Raw genomic sequence first — 15,938 nt, 5'->3', positions numbered from 1 at the left:
GATTTCTTGAACAAGGCTAGGTTTCTCAAACAAAACAAGCTTAAACTCGGAAGAACAATTACTGGATTTCTATAAAACAAAGTTATGTACAATTTATATAAAAAAATCAGAAGAGGCAACAATAAGTTACATAGAAAACTCATCAATTCTCGTCTGTATGAGAAGCAGTTCCAGGGAATGGTGGCGGTGTCGATGGTGCTGAAGTAGAACTTCCACCATTCCGAGATCCTGACAAAGAAAACAAGCCATCTGAAGGCAACGGAATTGGAATCCAATGCCTCCTCCCATTTCCCACTCTTTGTTCTCGATTTGCAGCCCTGTTTCCTTCAATTTCAAGTTCAACAGATAGCATTTGGAACCTGCAAACTGGGCAAGTGCTATGAAGTTCCAGCCATGGAAGAATACAATCACCATGGAACTTATGTTTACATGGCATCTCCTTTGCTTCACTTCCAATATCAAAATCCTCTAAGCACACTGCACATTGTAAATCCTCATCAACTGCAACTGTTGGCAATGCCTTAATGGTTTCTTTATCAGTCGGCAGGGTTCCATATCTGTTAGGAGCATTCTCCAGCAAATGTTGAAGCAACAAATCCAGACCAGGTCCTATAAGAAAGTCACCTAAAGATGTGGCTGCATTCTGACCTTGTATAATAAGAGCCTCTTGATTCATAGGATTAACCAAAATCAAATTACCATTCCTCTCCCTATGGTTTTCAGAATCATTTGTTTGTGAAGCCATACCAGAACGGATATCTTGAAGCATACGCAAGAATGAAGCCGAGGTGCTTCTTCTTGGCCTCCTAAACAAGGACTCAAACTCCCTCTCTTGCTCAGCCGCCTCGTTTTGTGAATCGTTGCCAGTGATACGTGGACGAGAAGGACCAAAACCAGAACCAGAACCAAAACTAGAACCAACACTGCCCATTATACGAAGTAAGATTGGAGCCCATAAAGATAGAGCACGATCTGACCCAACAGACGTTTCATTGTTGATGGGGTGGCGGCCTTCCACGCTGCTGTTCATTGCTTCCACAAAACCGCCCTCACAAAGTGGACATCTTATCTCAGATTCCATTCTTGGATTCACCATTTGAGTGCACATGTAACACCAGTATGCACTCTCCGTGACATCCCCCATCTCTGATTCTATTCAACAAACAAAATAAGATAAAATTTTAGTTTACTTAATTGTAAGAACCAATGTCCCACCTAGCACAACTTTATTGATATCCTATCAACTTCAATATATATGCAAGGAAGCACAATAAAATAATCCATGGAGCTAACAGGTAAACAATGAAACCACATGAGTTATAGCTTCATTTCTAAGTATGCAATGATGAAAAATACAGCAACACAAAATTTTCAAACCATTTGCAGAGTTTCATGAATTCATAGTTACACAGATGAAAGCAAGAAGTAAGATTTTGTACCTTTTGGATGGAGGATATAAGATGGTTTTTTATGTTATTTGTTTTTGTTGCATTTGAAGATTAAAAAAAAAGCAGAAGGAACAAAAGAAATGGAGTCCTCTCTATTTTTAAGAAGATTTTATTTGGTTTCAATGGCTTTGTAACCCATCATTTGTACTTGAATAAATTTCAAATATAGGATTTTGTTTGCTTTTCTTGAAAGAGTCTGCTGATTCATGTTTTAAATTGGTCGGAGTTTGTTTTTCTTTGCAGAAAACTCAGCACCTCTTATTCATTCATTCATGAAATACATATTTGCGCATTCATCCTTCACAGTCTGCCAACTGAATGACTACTTTAGATTTTCCTAAACCTGGCCACATGGATAATATAAGAAAAATAAAAAAAACGTAGTTAAAAGTAGGGGTGGATGTGCTTTCTTAGAACGAGTCAATTTCAAATTGAAAGTCTAGTTTGATAACTCATTTTAAGATAGACTCATTTGTTTATCCAATAATAATATGCATCCCCCCGAATGATATTATTCACCTTATCAACAACTCTTTAATTATATTATACATCAGATTAAATGAGTATAAGTTCAAATTCTAACTAAGTATGATAGTTTCAATTCGAATTTAAATTGGCCTAGACTTGATAATCACATTCTAGGCATCGCTACCGAAAGTCGATGATATATGGGAATAGGATTTTTTAAACCGAAAAGTGAGAATTTGTAATTTTGTGAAACCATGGGTGGGAAATAGTCTTTTGGGCAAAATTTTAATTTCGGTATTATATTAGGAAGAAAAAGTTAGAGTTGGTTTGTATGTAATTTCAGGAATAAGAAGAGGGTAAAAGTGGAAATAAGGCCATATAAAATATAGAAAAAACTCTAATTGAAATTTGACACTTGATTTTATACGAGCAGAGAACTTAGAGGTTTTCCCGTCTTTGTGCGAGATGGGCATTTCGTGAGAGCCACTTGCCTTTTTTTGAGGGTTTATCGAAAACTACGTTATGTCCATAATTAGATTGTGAGATGGGTTTAGTCTTCTGGGTTCCTGTAATAAAGGCTGTCTATCGTCAAAACTCTTACAAATCTATTACCCAAAACATTAAAAAATATATATTTTTGATTAGATTTAATAGATACCCGTTATGAATTTTTAACTCTAATTTACTGATTTTGTTCTTATTTATATTTGGATTTTTGAAGAGTTTAAAATTTTTTGATAGTTTTGTTAGCATGGTTTGATTGCCCTTGGTTAATGTACTAGAATGGTCAATTTTGAGGGGAAAAGTATCTTGAATTTGATTTAATCGATGCCCTCTATGAATTACTACACTAATTTACTTCCTTGTATGTTTTGCAAGCTTAGGTTGAATGTAGATGATGAACGCAGTAAATGAAATATTTGGGCGTTGAATATGAACTAGAAATATTGGTTGAGAAATAATTTTTCAATCTTCATTTTAGATTTTCAAAGCTACATGTAAACTTCTTTCTCAGTTTTTTCTTGGCCTATAAGGATTTTGGTTAGTTTGAAGAATATAGAAATGAAACCTTAATTTTACAAAAGGAATTAAATTAATTATCTTAAATACATATGTTTAAAATAAAAATACCTCTCTTTAAAAGATTTGCCCTCATTTGAAATATTTAAGAGAAAATATCTTATTTTTTTCATACCTTTTTTATAGAATTCTAATTTTTAATTTCACTTAATATTTGATATTATAGGTTCATTCTGAAGAACGTAAATTTGTGTTTTTAAATTTAAATAAAAAAATTAGTTTGTGATAAGATAAAAATTGCTATTACATCACTTATATAATAAAAACAAGGTCAATTTTTAAGAAAAGTGTATTATTCGAAAAAAATGAATCTCAAATTTAAAATCTACATATTCAAAAACCTTAAAATGGATCTTAAATTTGAAATCCACACCTTCCCCAAAGATGGAAAAATAATAATTGACCCAAAACGCAAAATTTCACGCTGGCCCCCAATCTCTACCATGTGAAATTGTGTGATGAGAAACTTTTAAAACGACAGCTTCCCCCACTTTACTAATTTGCATGGTGAAAAAACTTTAAAAAATTTGAAATACCTCCCATCTGTATGATGTCACCATGCGAATTCGCAAGGTGAACAGTGTTTCGCATGGTGACACTATTGATTACACAAGATGAGATTTCACCGTTTAAACTTTATTTTTTGAATCTGATTTCATCATAAATCAACTCTAAATCTATTGTAATGTAAAAACCATAAGAAAATTGGTCTAAAACACCAATGAATCAAGTCATTTCATCAAATCTTTCAATTTGAAACCCTAATCCAAAAATCGCATTCAATCACCTAAATCTTCCTACTAAAATGTATAAAATATAATCACTGAAATCCGCCGGAAAATCTCATGATTTTCCCAAATATAAGTTTTTAGTTCCCGTAGGAATCAAAATTTTCTGTGTTTTTGTGTATTACTGTTGAAATAATGTCTAAATGGATATAAAAGGACATGTGTTTAGTGATGCAAAGTTGTGAACATTCTGTATGTTCTTTTTCTGTTCTGGGTAAAAGTGTTGGGTTTTCAACTTCTTTTACAAAATGCTAGACCATGAAGTTAAGTTGTTTGCAGGTGGAATTTGCACTGCCATTTATTATTTGCCCATAAGACTTGCCGAGAAAGAAAAACTGAAGGAGAAAAGACTTATTGCAGCCTGCAGATTTTGGTCTTGCTAATAGATGCATGTAACATTATCAGTTCTATGACTACTGCTCTTTTGTTCTGTAAATGTGTTATTTCCAATGCATTGTATTTTCTTCATACTTCTCAGAACTTAACTTTTGGCAAGTTGGCTTTATGTAACCAACAAATGCTGTGATGGATAAACTGACCCCTTCTTGATTATTTGGCTGTTATTTGTCAAAATTTGTAGTGTTTAGATAAATGATAGCAAATGCATAAACAATATTGTCATTGAAAATGTTATAAAGTTCTTCATATGTTCTCTCAAGTCACAAACAAGTCCCATGAAGACAATGAACTTGAATCTTTTTTCACGAAGAATCCCGGATTCTCATTCATTATTAGCAATCATCATGATCTTAATGATTATTTGGCTGGGTTTAGTTCGAATCCAGCCCTTTCCTGCAAGCTTGCTGAGGATTTCAAATACAACTTTGTGTTTGCTATAGCTAAAAGCTTGAACAAGAAATAGCAGTGCTTTTTATTGACAAAATTGTACTGCAATAAAATTCAGGAATAAAAAATAATAAAATCTGCTCATTGCTCTGAGATCATTATTGAAATGTACCAGTACAACTACCAAGAATTCACACTGTCGGCAACTAAATAATTGCAAGCACACAATTAGCTGGCAAGCTCGAAAGTTAAAAAAAACTGTCTTCAGCCATTATATCAGGATCATTGAATCATTTCTTCATCTTTTCTGTCAAAAGAAAAGACATGGTGGAACCAATCCATTTTCCCATTAAAAAAAATATTTTACATGTGATAGCAAAGATGACATGTTAATCTTGATATAGTCGCTTAATAAATTGATTGACCTGCCATGGGAAATCAATTTCCAGGACTATGATTTTGAAGCAGATCTGTAAGCTTTCCAGGTGGAGTATAATCTGCAGTGTTTGGCTGGAACTGTTACTGCCTTTATTTTATTTTAAGTGCTAATGATTGAAGGGTGTTTAGCATCTTGCAACATGATCTGGTTTGTTGCAGAAACCACTTCATTTTCACATTTATAGTGCATGCAACATTAAATTATTTGTTTTCCAATAATTGGTTCTGTTCTTTGAATCCCCTTGTGGGTTAAAAAAAAATCTTTCACGGTGATGGAATCAGGCTTATAATTTTTAACAATTTGTCAAATTTTGTTCTGAAATTTCCTGCAGTCCATGCAACCCTTTTTACTTTGAACCATTTTCTTAAGAAAAATTTCAATGTTTTCCCTTCTCGAAGTTTCCAGGCTTTGTCCCTAATGCTTGATATAATCGATTAACAAATTGTTGATGATAACAGTTGCACTAACGACAAGAATACTGAAATATTATGAAATTCATTGCAAGAAGAAGAGACATAAAATGAGCAAGAGACAATTGATTTTTAACAAGGTTCGGTCAAAAAATCAAGAGTATACATCTACGGTAGTGGTATTATCTAACTAATATAAAGAGAAGAGTAGTCTTGTAATGCTAAAATATAAGATGTTAAAAGTGTCTTTTCATTAGTCTTTCCACTATCTTAAATTTATACTGAATAACACTAAGATTTTATTTATATATATATATATATATATATATATAATATGTGACTGGATGGACACCGTTAAGATCTCAATATGTTTGAAAAGTTATTACAGTTTGATTGCAATTATTGAAGTTGTGGAAAATAGTTTTAAAAGAATAAAAAACTATTATTTAATATTGGAAAGATTGCGGAAGTCTTGACAAAGAGTGACCTACGTTTCCCATTATAGCTTTTGGATAAGATCATGCACTGTTTACGTTTTATCTTGATTTACAGATTGATATGATATCTATTTGCTAATTGTTGATATCTCTACAGTATTGCATCTGTTAAATTTGACTAAAGAGAAGTTGTAAACACATTAGAACGAACAAAAAAAAAAAAAAGAGGAGAATAATAAAGCATATTGCGGCAAGATAAAAATACATTGTTAATTAATAATTAATAATTCTGAAACTTTATCCATAAAATTTCAAGCCACAAGCTTGAAGCTTGTGCAATTACACACTCTCTTATCTTCCTCCATGAGTTATCAGAATAATTCTAACTTGGAGATTGGTCTGGCAGAGACCATCTCTGGACCAACCCTTGTTGGTATTGTGATATATATGATTTACTACTGAAATGTAACAGCATTAAAAAAGGCATTCAGGGCCATCTCTAGAACTAGAAGGTCCTGTGGTGACACTATTGTCATTGCATAGAAACTTTACAATAAACTTAACATCTGCAATTAGTAAAGAGAGCTGATGAATCCAATATTAATCAGTTTTCAGGAGAGTTAAAACTGTCTCCCAGTGAAGGTTTGGGCAAAGGACCAGTTTGGAGGAGCCACATTGGTTGAGATAACAGAGCGGCCATCACTTGTTGTCACCTTGAAAGAGAGGGCTTGGCCATTAAGGTATGCATTGCTCTGCCAGTTTTGGCCCCAATTGCGAGACATCGGTTGCCATCCAGTTCTAGACCCTTTAATGGCCGCTGCCACTACATCACCAGCACCACCCACATTTGTTATAAGGACAAGGTTGAAGTATGTGTGACCATTGATGGTGAACCTAATCCCACCACTCTTCCTGCAGGCAACCCTGGAAGCCGAAAGGCGAAAACATTGTTTAGTATGTGATAAATTCATAGGCCTGTTTCTGAGTTCAGAATGGAACATTTTGGTTAAATACCTTCTGTACTGGACAGGGACTATTCCTGCTTTGTAGTGAGCTATATGCTGGAAAACAGGCTGTGAAAGATCGAAATGTTGCAAAGGAGGATTACACCAGCCTCCAGCATTGCTTGGAAGGGCAATATTTGGAGGGCAGAAGTTTGTTGCAGTGACTACAATGGATCCTGAGAGACACCACCTGTTGTCATTTACACATTTGATCTCAAAACAGGCTCCACAAGTCAGTCCATTGTTGAAAAGAGCAGTGCTTAATGCCGCTGTGTTGGTGCCATAACCTTGGCTGTAAAGATTTGCATAGCCACAAGCTCCACCTGGAACATATCACTATGGATTAAACTACTGAGTAGATTTAATTTCATATAACTTTTGGCGGGTCTGATTCTCACCCATTGTGCCAGAAGCATCGCCTCCACCGTAAAAGGTAGCATGAGCACTAGACCATCCACCGGCATAGCCATGAACAGTGTTTAACATGGATAGAATGGTGACCACAAAGACTCCAAGAAAATCCATTTCCTGTAGAAGTAAAAAGAAAGTCAATCCAAAACAAAGTCAAGTAAAAAAGCTGCAGCATATAGAAGAAGAATGATGGGTTTCTGTGTGCTTACAATGACCAAAGCTTAAGAAAGATGCCAACTTGTAATAAAAGAGAATATGAATGAGGAGGAGAAAGAGGAGGTAGGAAAGATACTGAGGCATGCAATTTTATTTATAGATGCATGTCTGTGAAGGGAAGGTGGAGGTGGTGGAGGGATGTGACTAAGAAAGTGATGAGTCCTGATGTAGCCTAAGCTAGACAATAAAAAATAAATTAAAAGATTCAGAGAATTTTCAGATAGAGTTGGCAGTAAAAGTAACAGCGAAAGAAAGCACACAATAAGAGATAACCGACAAATTTTTCTTTGAATATGTAATCCTAAATGCATGAAAGGACATTTTGCCATGACAGTTGCTAAGAGCCTAATAAAAGATAAAAAGTATGTGAAAAATATTATACCTTGGAAAAATTTGGGTTTTCATCCTTCTGTTTTTTAGTGTCTTTCAGAAAAAGTAGGAATGGATACACTTCTTCCTGGTTGAGAAGTTACTTAAGATATTGGTTTTATGACAACCATTGCTTTATTTCAATTGTGATGAATGAAAAAGAAAAAGATGAATATGTGTCTGCACTGTTGTCTATACATGTGTAAAGCTTATTGGCAAATAGTTTCAGCAATGTGAAAGGGGAAGCCACTTTCCATCATTCTGAAGAACTGTGATGAGAACTCTAAAATCCCATTTCGGGGTCTGAAATTTTGTCTATGCACATGGGATAAGGGAAACAGCTCACTTCTTGATTATTTGTAGCCAATTTCTTATATCAGAAGCCATTACATTTTTGGAGGCTAGGTTCCCTGCATCAAATTTAGGTAGCTAGAGTTCTAAATGAAGTGTTCTGCATGTGGCTAACCGTTCATTTCAGAAAGAATGAAAATCTACATCTCTTTCTTTACTTTCTTACTGTTTACCTTTCGGCATTCTTTATCATATAGGCCATACCCACCTCAGGTTGCCACTTCACTTACAGAATATAAAACTTTAGTATCTTTGCAGCATAACGGAACTAAAATAATTAATAAATTTGATTGATATGTGAATATTCCAACTACCACAGTGCTACCATGGACACCTGTGAGGTTCATTCATATTCTGCTGTCAATGAGTGAAGTTTCTCTGATGAATTGATTTCATGGTTGCTTCTTGGCTTCTTGTAGTTTTAAAGGTTGCAGGGTTGTCAGAAAAGCTGAAAAGCAATCAATATATATGCATAAATCAGTGTATGGCCAGAGCAATTAAAAATGAAGAACAATTTAAAGCATAACTTTGTCATATTGGTACAAGGATGTAATCAGTGATTAAAATATGCTTGAATTCATGTGCAAGCTGTAAATTTCTGTTAATATAAGAAAATATACATATATGTGATATAGTTTAATCAAGCTGATAGCTACTTTGTAAACAGATAAGAATAATTTTTATCATGCTTTCTTTATTCTTTACTGCAAAAGATGTTTTTGAGAGGGACTGAAGAATCATAATCTACAAAACAAAGAACAACCAAAAATCCCCACACATAAATAAGGGTTAGCTCGACCATGGCTTGAATTCTAAACGAGCACTTTAACTAGCAATGAGTTTACTAGAGAAAAAGAAAAAGGGTCATCAGAGATGATGAAGAAGAAAAACCATTAAAGAGAAGAAAAGTCCAAAAAAAATCAATCTGCTAACAACTTTTGTGCAATTTGATCGAGTCAAACTGAAATTATCTCTGTTTAAATTCAACTCATTCAAACTGAACATTGAGTCAAGCCAAAGCTAGAGGCCAAATGCACCCCTATATTTATCCATTACTAGAGTCTTGACAAAACATTGATAATAAAAAACAATCCAGAAAACAAATTTATCTTTGTTGCCTAACCTAATTCATGTTCCTGTTCATCTATTGGGCAGACTGCTCATTTTCTATGAAGATTCTATTGGGTTAAGTTGTTAATTGTACCTAATGAAATATTACTTTATTTTTAACTTAAGAACTTAAAACGTTTCACGCTAAAAGTGTTGTGATATTTCATAGTATTAGGCGAAGGGAAGAAGACATTTGATAGAAGTAACTACCAGATCATGGAGATTTATAATGCTGATAAAGAAGAAATAGACAAATGTAAAGTCTTAAAGAACAATAACAACAAAGCTATATGATTGAATTAGAGAAGGGCTTCTACCAAATTGCACATGGGATCACATGGCCACTTGTGAAGCCATGGAAAGAGATGAAAATAAAAGGCCATGGGGCTAATTGAGATACCCTTTTACAGACATCTGTCCCACATTTTTTTTCTGAAACACAAGTTTGTGATTATTCACAATATATTGACAGTTTTTCAAGAAAAATATTGGCCACGTGAACTGTGAATAGGATTTTTGATGCAGTAAGCAGTATCAGTAGTCTAGATCATGAAAATACACTGGGATTTTTATGTTCATGACATGCTGTGTAACGCACTTAGAGTTGGGGCCAGCATGCATGATCCAACACTTTGAATTGGGCAGCATGTGGATGAATAATGCACAATGGGACATTGCCCTCAATTGAAATTGATTTGCACAATGAAACCTAGTTTTTTGAGTCTAGGCAGATGGAAATGGGTTGAGGGAATAACAGATTTACTGTAGCAGTGCACTGCACAAACTACGGATGGATTCACGTTGAGCTTAAGACTGAGCTTGGGTTGAATTCATAATACCAAATTCAAGTTTGTTCAAGCTGATGCACAATGTTATTAAAATGTTGTCGACAGTGTAATTAGTATCATCGAAAAGGTGAATAACATCGCTGATGAGATAAATAATATTATCAAATGTATATACGAGCCAATCTAGATCCGAGTTACTGAGTTGGAGTATCAACTGTAAATCAATTGATTCGAATTGAGCATTGAATTTGAATTAAGCCAACTTAGATTGGATCCACCTCTAACAAAAACTATTGCATCCTTCTATTTAATTTTATATTTCATACATCGGAAAGGTCTACATTACAATGAATTGTCTATAGGTTGACTACAGCTAGTAGAGAAGTCCAAGTCCATCTAAAAGGATTTCTTGTCTCCTCAAATGAGAAATTATATCATGTGCCTACAATTCATTGTTTAGTTAGAACAAATATTTCCTTGGAGGCATGCATTCTTGTTGGCCTTGATTTCTACTAGCCAAATGGGGAAAATATTCACATCCACGAGACAGGTCAATTTTTAATGTCCAGTGCTAACAGCTCATCTTCCACAAACTTACTGCAATGCTTCATTGAGAATTCATATCCATAGATCATATTACATTAAGTGGGAGATATCCTGAAACGGAGAATTCCTAGTAAATTACATAGTCAACAAGCATTTAATTAGGATTAAAAGGTGCCTCAGCACTTGTGTTCCCAAGAGAGGAGGAAAAGAAAAGATGAAAGAAGAGAGAGGCTGAGTGTATAAAGTGAAGAAAATCCGCAAAAAGAGAAATCCTCATGCATCTAAATGATTAAATCTATTTGCAAGTGAACAATGGTATATCTATGGCTATCCAATAGATATCAGGCAATGGATGCGTTCCCTGCTGGAGAAGAAGATCAAAACTTGTGGAACACCTTGGTACTGCTTGCTTTCCCCTTGAATGGGAAATGCCTTTTGAGACGATTCTTAAAGGAAGAAGAACCACTGTCATGCTCTTGCAATGCTCTCCTCAATCTGTTGTCAATATGATCTGAGTTTTCACTGTTACTATGGTTCCGCTGATCCTCAGATATTACAATTCCTCTGCTTAACTGCACAGATCTTAAGGCCATGTGCAACGGTTCCGAAACTGATGAGGAATCTTCCAATGGTCTAATGGTCTTCAGGCACAAGGGGCAAGGAGGCTCATGAATCTGGGTCTTTGGGGTCAGTTGCTCCAAGCATTCAGCATGGAACACATGGCCGCAAGGTAGTACCCCAGCAGTAGGCATATCACCACCACTCATGATTCGATGTGAACTCCAAGGGGACTTTTGGCACAACTGTTTTCCACAAACTCCACACTTCTGATCTACAGCATGGCCAATAGGTGACCTCAGACTCTCTACATCAATGTGCTCTGATATGTCAAACCTTTCTCCATCAAACCCAAAATCATAACTGCTGGCACTGCTCCACCTAAAGCCCTCTCTTCTGGAGCTAGTACCAGGGTCTGGTGATGCCTCCCACCTTTGAAGTTCGGTGAGTGTTTTGTGGAACTTCTGTACAATACTTGAGTTGCTCTCAAGCCAGTGAGTAGGTGAAATATGATCGTCAACTGGTGTCAACCTGCCAATGCTATTGGTATCACCGTCACCAAAGTTTTCACAATCTGAAACAGGATTGTGAAAAACTAGTGGATAAACTGCTTTAGACGTGTGAGCACGACGACTTGGAAAGTTGCGATTAGGTAAAGAAAAGGGCTGCTTGCTAGTTGATTCCCACTGGCTGGACTCAGAAAGTGAAGATGGGGATCCAAAACTGGGAGATGCTAAAGTTGCCCTAACAGCATATCGCCTCTGCACCAGAACCCAAAATGGGGAAATTTTTTTAAAATATTTTTCTTTATTGAACAGAGCTATGACATTCATAAAGTTGGAACAAACGTCACCTCGGTTGAGTGAGGAAACCAAGAGGTATGGGACCTTGATCCTGATAATAAAAAGAAAAAGATCAATAAACCAACATTATATCCATAGGAAAAACATGATGAAAAGTATTTAAATGTAAAACAAGAGAAAAATGATCAACACACCATGCAGGGACATCTAAAGCAACTTAAAGTAGCCAATATTCAAGAAATTCAAATAAAGCAAAGCTACAACTCTCCCTGAAAAAGACACACACACACCCCCCAGCCTAGCGGAAGAGGTGTTTATCATTACTGTTGTTCCCACTAATATCATCTAAGGCCAATAACATGTTGCAAATGCCACTGAGTTGTTTTAAAAATTAATTCATATATATGGTTTTAACTCTCCAATGTCACTGTGTTATATTCAGCCATGTATCCTTGTACATGCCTGAATTCTTTTATAAACCTTCTCATCCTAAAATTATTTGAACTTTGTGGAGAGAATGTTATCTAATTGAAGTATGAGAAACTGAATAACCCCTTCTTCATAACATGCAAAATAGATAAAACTTCTACCACATATACGAGTCAAAAAATTAAATCAATAAAAAACTTTCTGACTTTTTTTTATTTATTAAAAAAAAGAAAAGAGAACAATCTAGTTTGCAAGTATCTTTTCTTATCCTGGAAACCAATAATTATGCACCAAAGCAGGGATATAGCCAACCAGATCAAACTCTACCCGACAGCAATACTTCATACACTTATAATATGTTCCTGTGTTGTATATTCAAATGGCTAGTGGCGTACGTGTTCCGCCTAATCAAATCCTGGATGAGGCTGCAATTGACTCTTGCAATAATGTGCTTCCAGATAGATTTTCTTCTAGATCGAAAAAGAATGACACAACACTAGTACAAAAGCACATTAATGAAATTAAATCCTAAGGGATAGATAATAGATTCCATGATACAACCAATCGAAGGAGTCAAGTAAAGAATGCAAAGCACCTAAACAAAGAAAAATGGACCAGAGAAATCATACTTTAGCTTCACAGGTCAAACTTATGCCAAATCTCTCCTCGGAAAGATAGATCATCAAGCATAATGGAGTGGCTTTAGACAACTAAATCTTGCTCCTATTACAAATTTCAACACCATCCTCCAAATTTGGCTACAATTTTCTTACCACCAAAAAGCAATCACAGAAAAACAAAGATGAACAAAAAAGTTCCCTGCAACTGAGAAGTGAATCAAGTGATGCTCAACTGAATTCCTATGATATTTAAGACATACACAACAATGAAGGAGATGGACCAAAAAGAATGTACACCACAAAACGCCATCACAAGATTGAACTGCCACTTCCAGTAATTCTTGTATGATTTGAGTTTTAAGATCCCCAGCCATAAGAATAGATAGAAATAGATCAAACTGGTAAGAGTTAGGTATGTGAAAAATGTCATGAGAAAAACTATTATTGAAAGATAGTCATAAATTAGGAAGTAAAATAGAAAATTGCATCTTCCTAGAAATTGAAATATGAAATTGTCAAAATGATTTACCCATAGTTTTAGCCCAAAGAAATTGTTTATTTCACATCACAGAACAGTTTCTGTGATAGTTATTTGACAGCTTTGACGTCTTGGATGGTAGGTTGACTAGACACAAGAAACCATCTAGCACAAATCACTTTGGCAGTCCTTTAAGTCAGCAAAAGGATAAAAATCACAATACTTACAATCGTATACAGAGACAAAACATATGCATTCACATTTCATGATTCTACCCGCAGCCAAAACTCCTAAAAAACCAGCACATGTAGATCTAATAACATATGAAGAATCAACCAGACACTACCTCCAACAGTAGATGCAGCTGGCTCTCCCAAATTGAATTTTTTCACTGGCGATGTCCAACGAGGTGCCTGGATATTATCAGGCGGACTACCTGGATAAGAGAGTACTCCATCGGACACAGAATGATGATGATTGGTAGTATGCCGTTCATTGCTCACCCTACTTCTGCTTCCTCTACTAGTGGATGATAATGAAGAACCATGTAAAGGAGCTCCATGAGTCCCATGTTGTAAGCCATCAGATTGCAATCTGCAGTCCCATATCCTAAATGGAGGAGGTGAAAAGCTAGAGTTTGTCTGCCAATGTGGTTCACCAGTATCCATGGAATTATCCCAACCAATAGAGGGTGATTTTGTTCCATGTGGCCCAGCGGCCACGCAACATAGTTGACCCGTGTTCACTATTTTCTATAGGCAACACAAAGATGTCTTGTACTGAAAGTAGAAGCCAATGGCATTAGTGGTACTAAACATTGTAGCAAATCATGTCAACAATCAAGCAATAAAACATTCAACCCAATAACTTCTTGGATTTAGGCATATTAGCCTTCCATCTTTCAGGAAAATTTTTTACAAAAAAAGCTTCTACAAATCCAAACACACTGATATCACTTGACACCTAAGAATGGTTAAATCCTGAGAATCTGCTCTTTTGCACTGTTACCCTGCATCAAACCAACAGGCAAATTGTCTTCAAATTGGGGCAGATGAGACCCATATGATCAGGTATTAACTATCTTTCAATACAAAATATCTAGAGAATGTACCATACCAAACTACTGACTTCACCATAACATACAGAAGGGACATACTACAAGAAAATTACTTTAGAACATGAAGATTGCAAAATTAGATATATGAAAAAATGATGAATAACAAGAAGCAGGGAAACAACTTTCATAAGAAACTGGTGTGCTCCATCAGACTAGTATATCCTAACAAAAAAGAAAGCCAAAATCAATTTAAGAAAAATCATGATTAAGTTTTGGATTACCTGCATTCATCCTCAACCCACAAAATTGCCTTAGATATTACAAAATTTTAAGTTTCCTCAAAAACTTGTCCTCATTTCGACTGCATAACGATTTCAGATGTTTCTTTAGTTTTTTTTAATTTTTTCCACTCAGATTAAAGCTCTATAAGCTGTCAACACTTGTGTTTCATTATTCCACTATTCTAGAGGACAAATGTCTGCAAACTCGACTAGCAATCTAGCATTAGAGATACAAGACAGCAAAAGGCACATATGCACCTAAATTTACAAAATGGGCAAATTTTCAGTATACTTTTAAGAGGGTTTCTTAAAAAACTGAGAAACAAACTGCTCTAATTACGACACGCGATTCAAACCTAAAATTGTCAGCATGATTCTGTATGCCAAAAGCTTTAATTTAAACTTCAATCGGTTAAAAGCAGAATTATATAATGATCAGTTATAAACTATCTGCACTGAAACCCTTCAACAGCAAAAACTAATAGAAGATATTATTAAAGCCTCAAAGTCATTGAATCTCCAAAATTCATCATTTCACACAAAAATAACAATTCCTTAATATATTTAAAAACAAAAATAAAAACACCCTTTACAACACAATTCACAGAGCAAACAAAAAAATTTTAAAAAATAAAAACGTATACGCAAACACAATCCGGAAAACCCCAGAAAACCTTTCACAGACAGAAATGAACTTATATCAGTTTAAAAAAAAAAAAGAGAAATAAAATAACAAGAGAAAGAGAAACAGTACCTCGAAATGGAAAAAGAGCAGAAGAAGATGATCTGGGTGAGATTATGATAAAAAAGCTGGAAAGGAAGAAAACAAAGAAGAGAATGAAAAAAGAGAAACCCTAAAGGAGGAGCGGAGTGGAGGACACTAAATAGAAACATAAAATAATGGGTTTGTTTGCACGTAAATATTCTTTTTCCCTTCTCTTTAGTGGAGAAAACGAGACAAAACACACAAAAGCGAGAAAAGAAGGAAAGAAAGAAAGTGGAAAAGACAGAAACTGAAAGTGATGGGCATTCCTATAAATACACGTATTCAAATACATTGA

General features: G+C 35.1%; 3 protein-coding genes across 3 annotated transcripts; all 3 read right to left on the bottom strand.

Moving 5' to 3' along the window:
• Positions 1 to 46: 46 nt before the first annotated feature.
• Positions 47 to 1,511, bottom strand: LOC123209783 (E3 ubiquitin-protein ligase SIRP1-like). The gene is made up of 2 exons (XM_044627924.1): positions 1,440 to 1,511; positions 47 to 1,152 (listed from the first exon to the last, which is right to left on the bottom strand). Exon 2 carries the CDS (start codon positions 1,142 to 1,144, stop codon positions 143 to 145), a length of 1,002 nt encoding a protein of 333 aa, XP_044483859.1. The 5' UTR covers positions 1,145 to 1,152; positions 1,440 to 1,511; the 3' UTR covers positions 47 to 142.
• Positions 1,512 to 6,129: 4,618 nt separating this feature from the next.
• On the bottom strand, positions 6,130 to 7,634 carry LOC123204499 (expansin-A15-like). The gene is made up of 4 exons (XM_044621187.1): positions 7,481 to 7,634; positions 7,259 to 7,388; positions 6,871 to 7,183; positions 6,130 to 6,780 (listed from the first exon to the last, which is right to left on the bottom strand). Exons 2-4 carry the CDS (start codon positions 7,383 to 7,385, stop codon positions 6,477 to 6,479), a joined length of 744 nt encoding a protein of 247 aa, XP_044477122.1. The 5' UTR covers positions 7,386 to 7,388; positions 7,481 to 7,634; the 3' UTR covers positions 6,130 to 6,476.
• A 3,055-nt stretch (positions 7,635 to 10,689) lies between these two features.
• Positions 10,690 to 15,833, bottom strand: LOC123204491. Its single transcript, XM_044621174.1, has 4 exons — positions 15,632 to 15,833; positions 13,886 to 14,548; positions 12,063 to 12,103; positions 10,690 to 11,970 (listed from the first exon to the last, which is right to left on the bottom strand). The coding sequence occupies exons 2-4, from the start codon at positions 14,205 to 14,207 to the stop codon at positions 11,029 to 11,031; spliced, it is 1,305 nt and encodes a 434-aa protein (XP_044477109.1). The 5' UTR covers positions 14,208 to 14,548; positions 15,632 to 15,833; the 3' UTR covers positions 10,690 to 11,028.
• Between the last annotated feature and the right edge of the window lie 105 nt (positions 15,834 to 15,938).

The sequence above is a fragment of the Mangifera indica genome, chromosome 2 (genome assembly GCF_011075055.1).
Source record: "Mangifera indica cultivar Alphonso chromosome 2, CATAS_Mindica_2.1, whole genome shotgun sequence".
Taxonomy (NCBI): Eukaryota; Viridiplantae; Streptophyta; class Magnoliopsida; order Sapindales; family Anacardiaceae; genus Mangifera; species Mangifera indica.
This window is presented reverse-complemented; position numbering and strand designations above follow the sequence as displayed.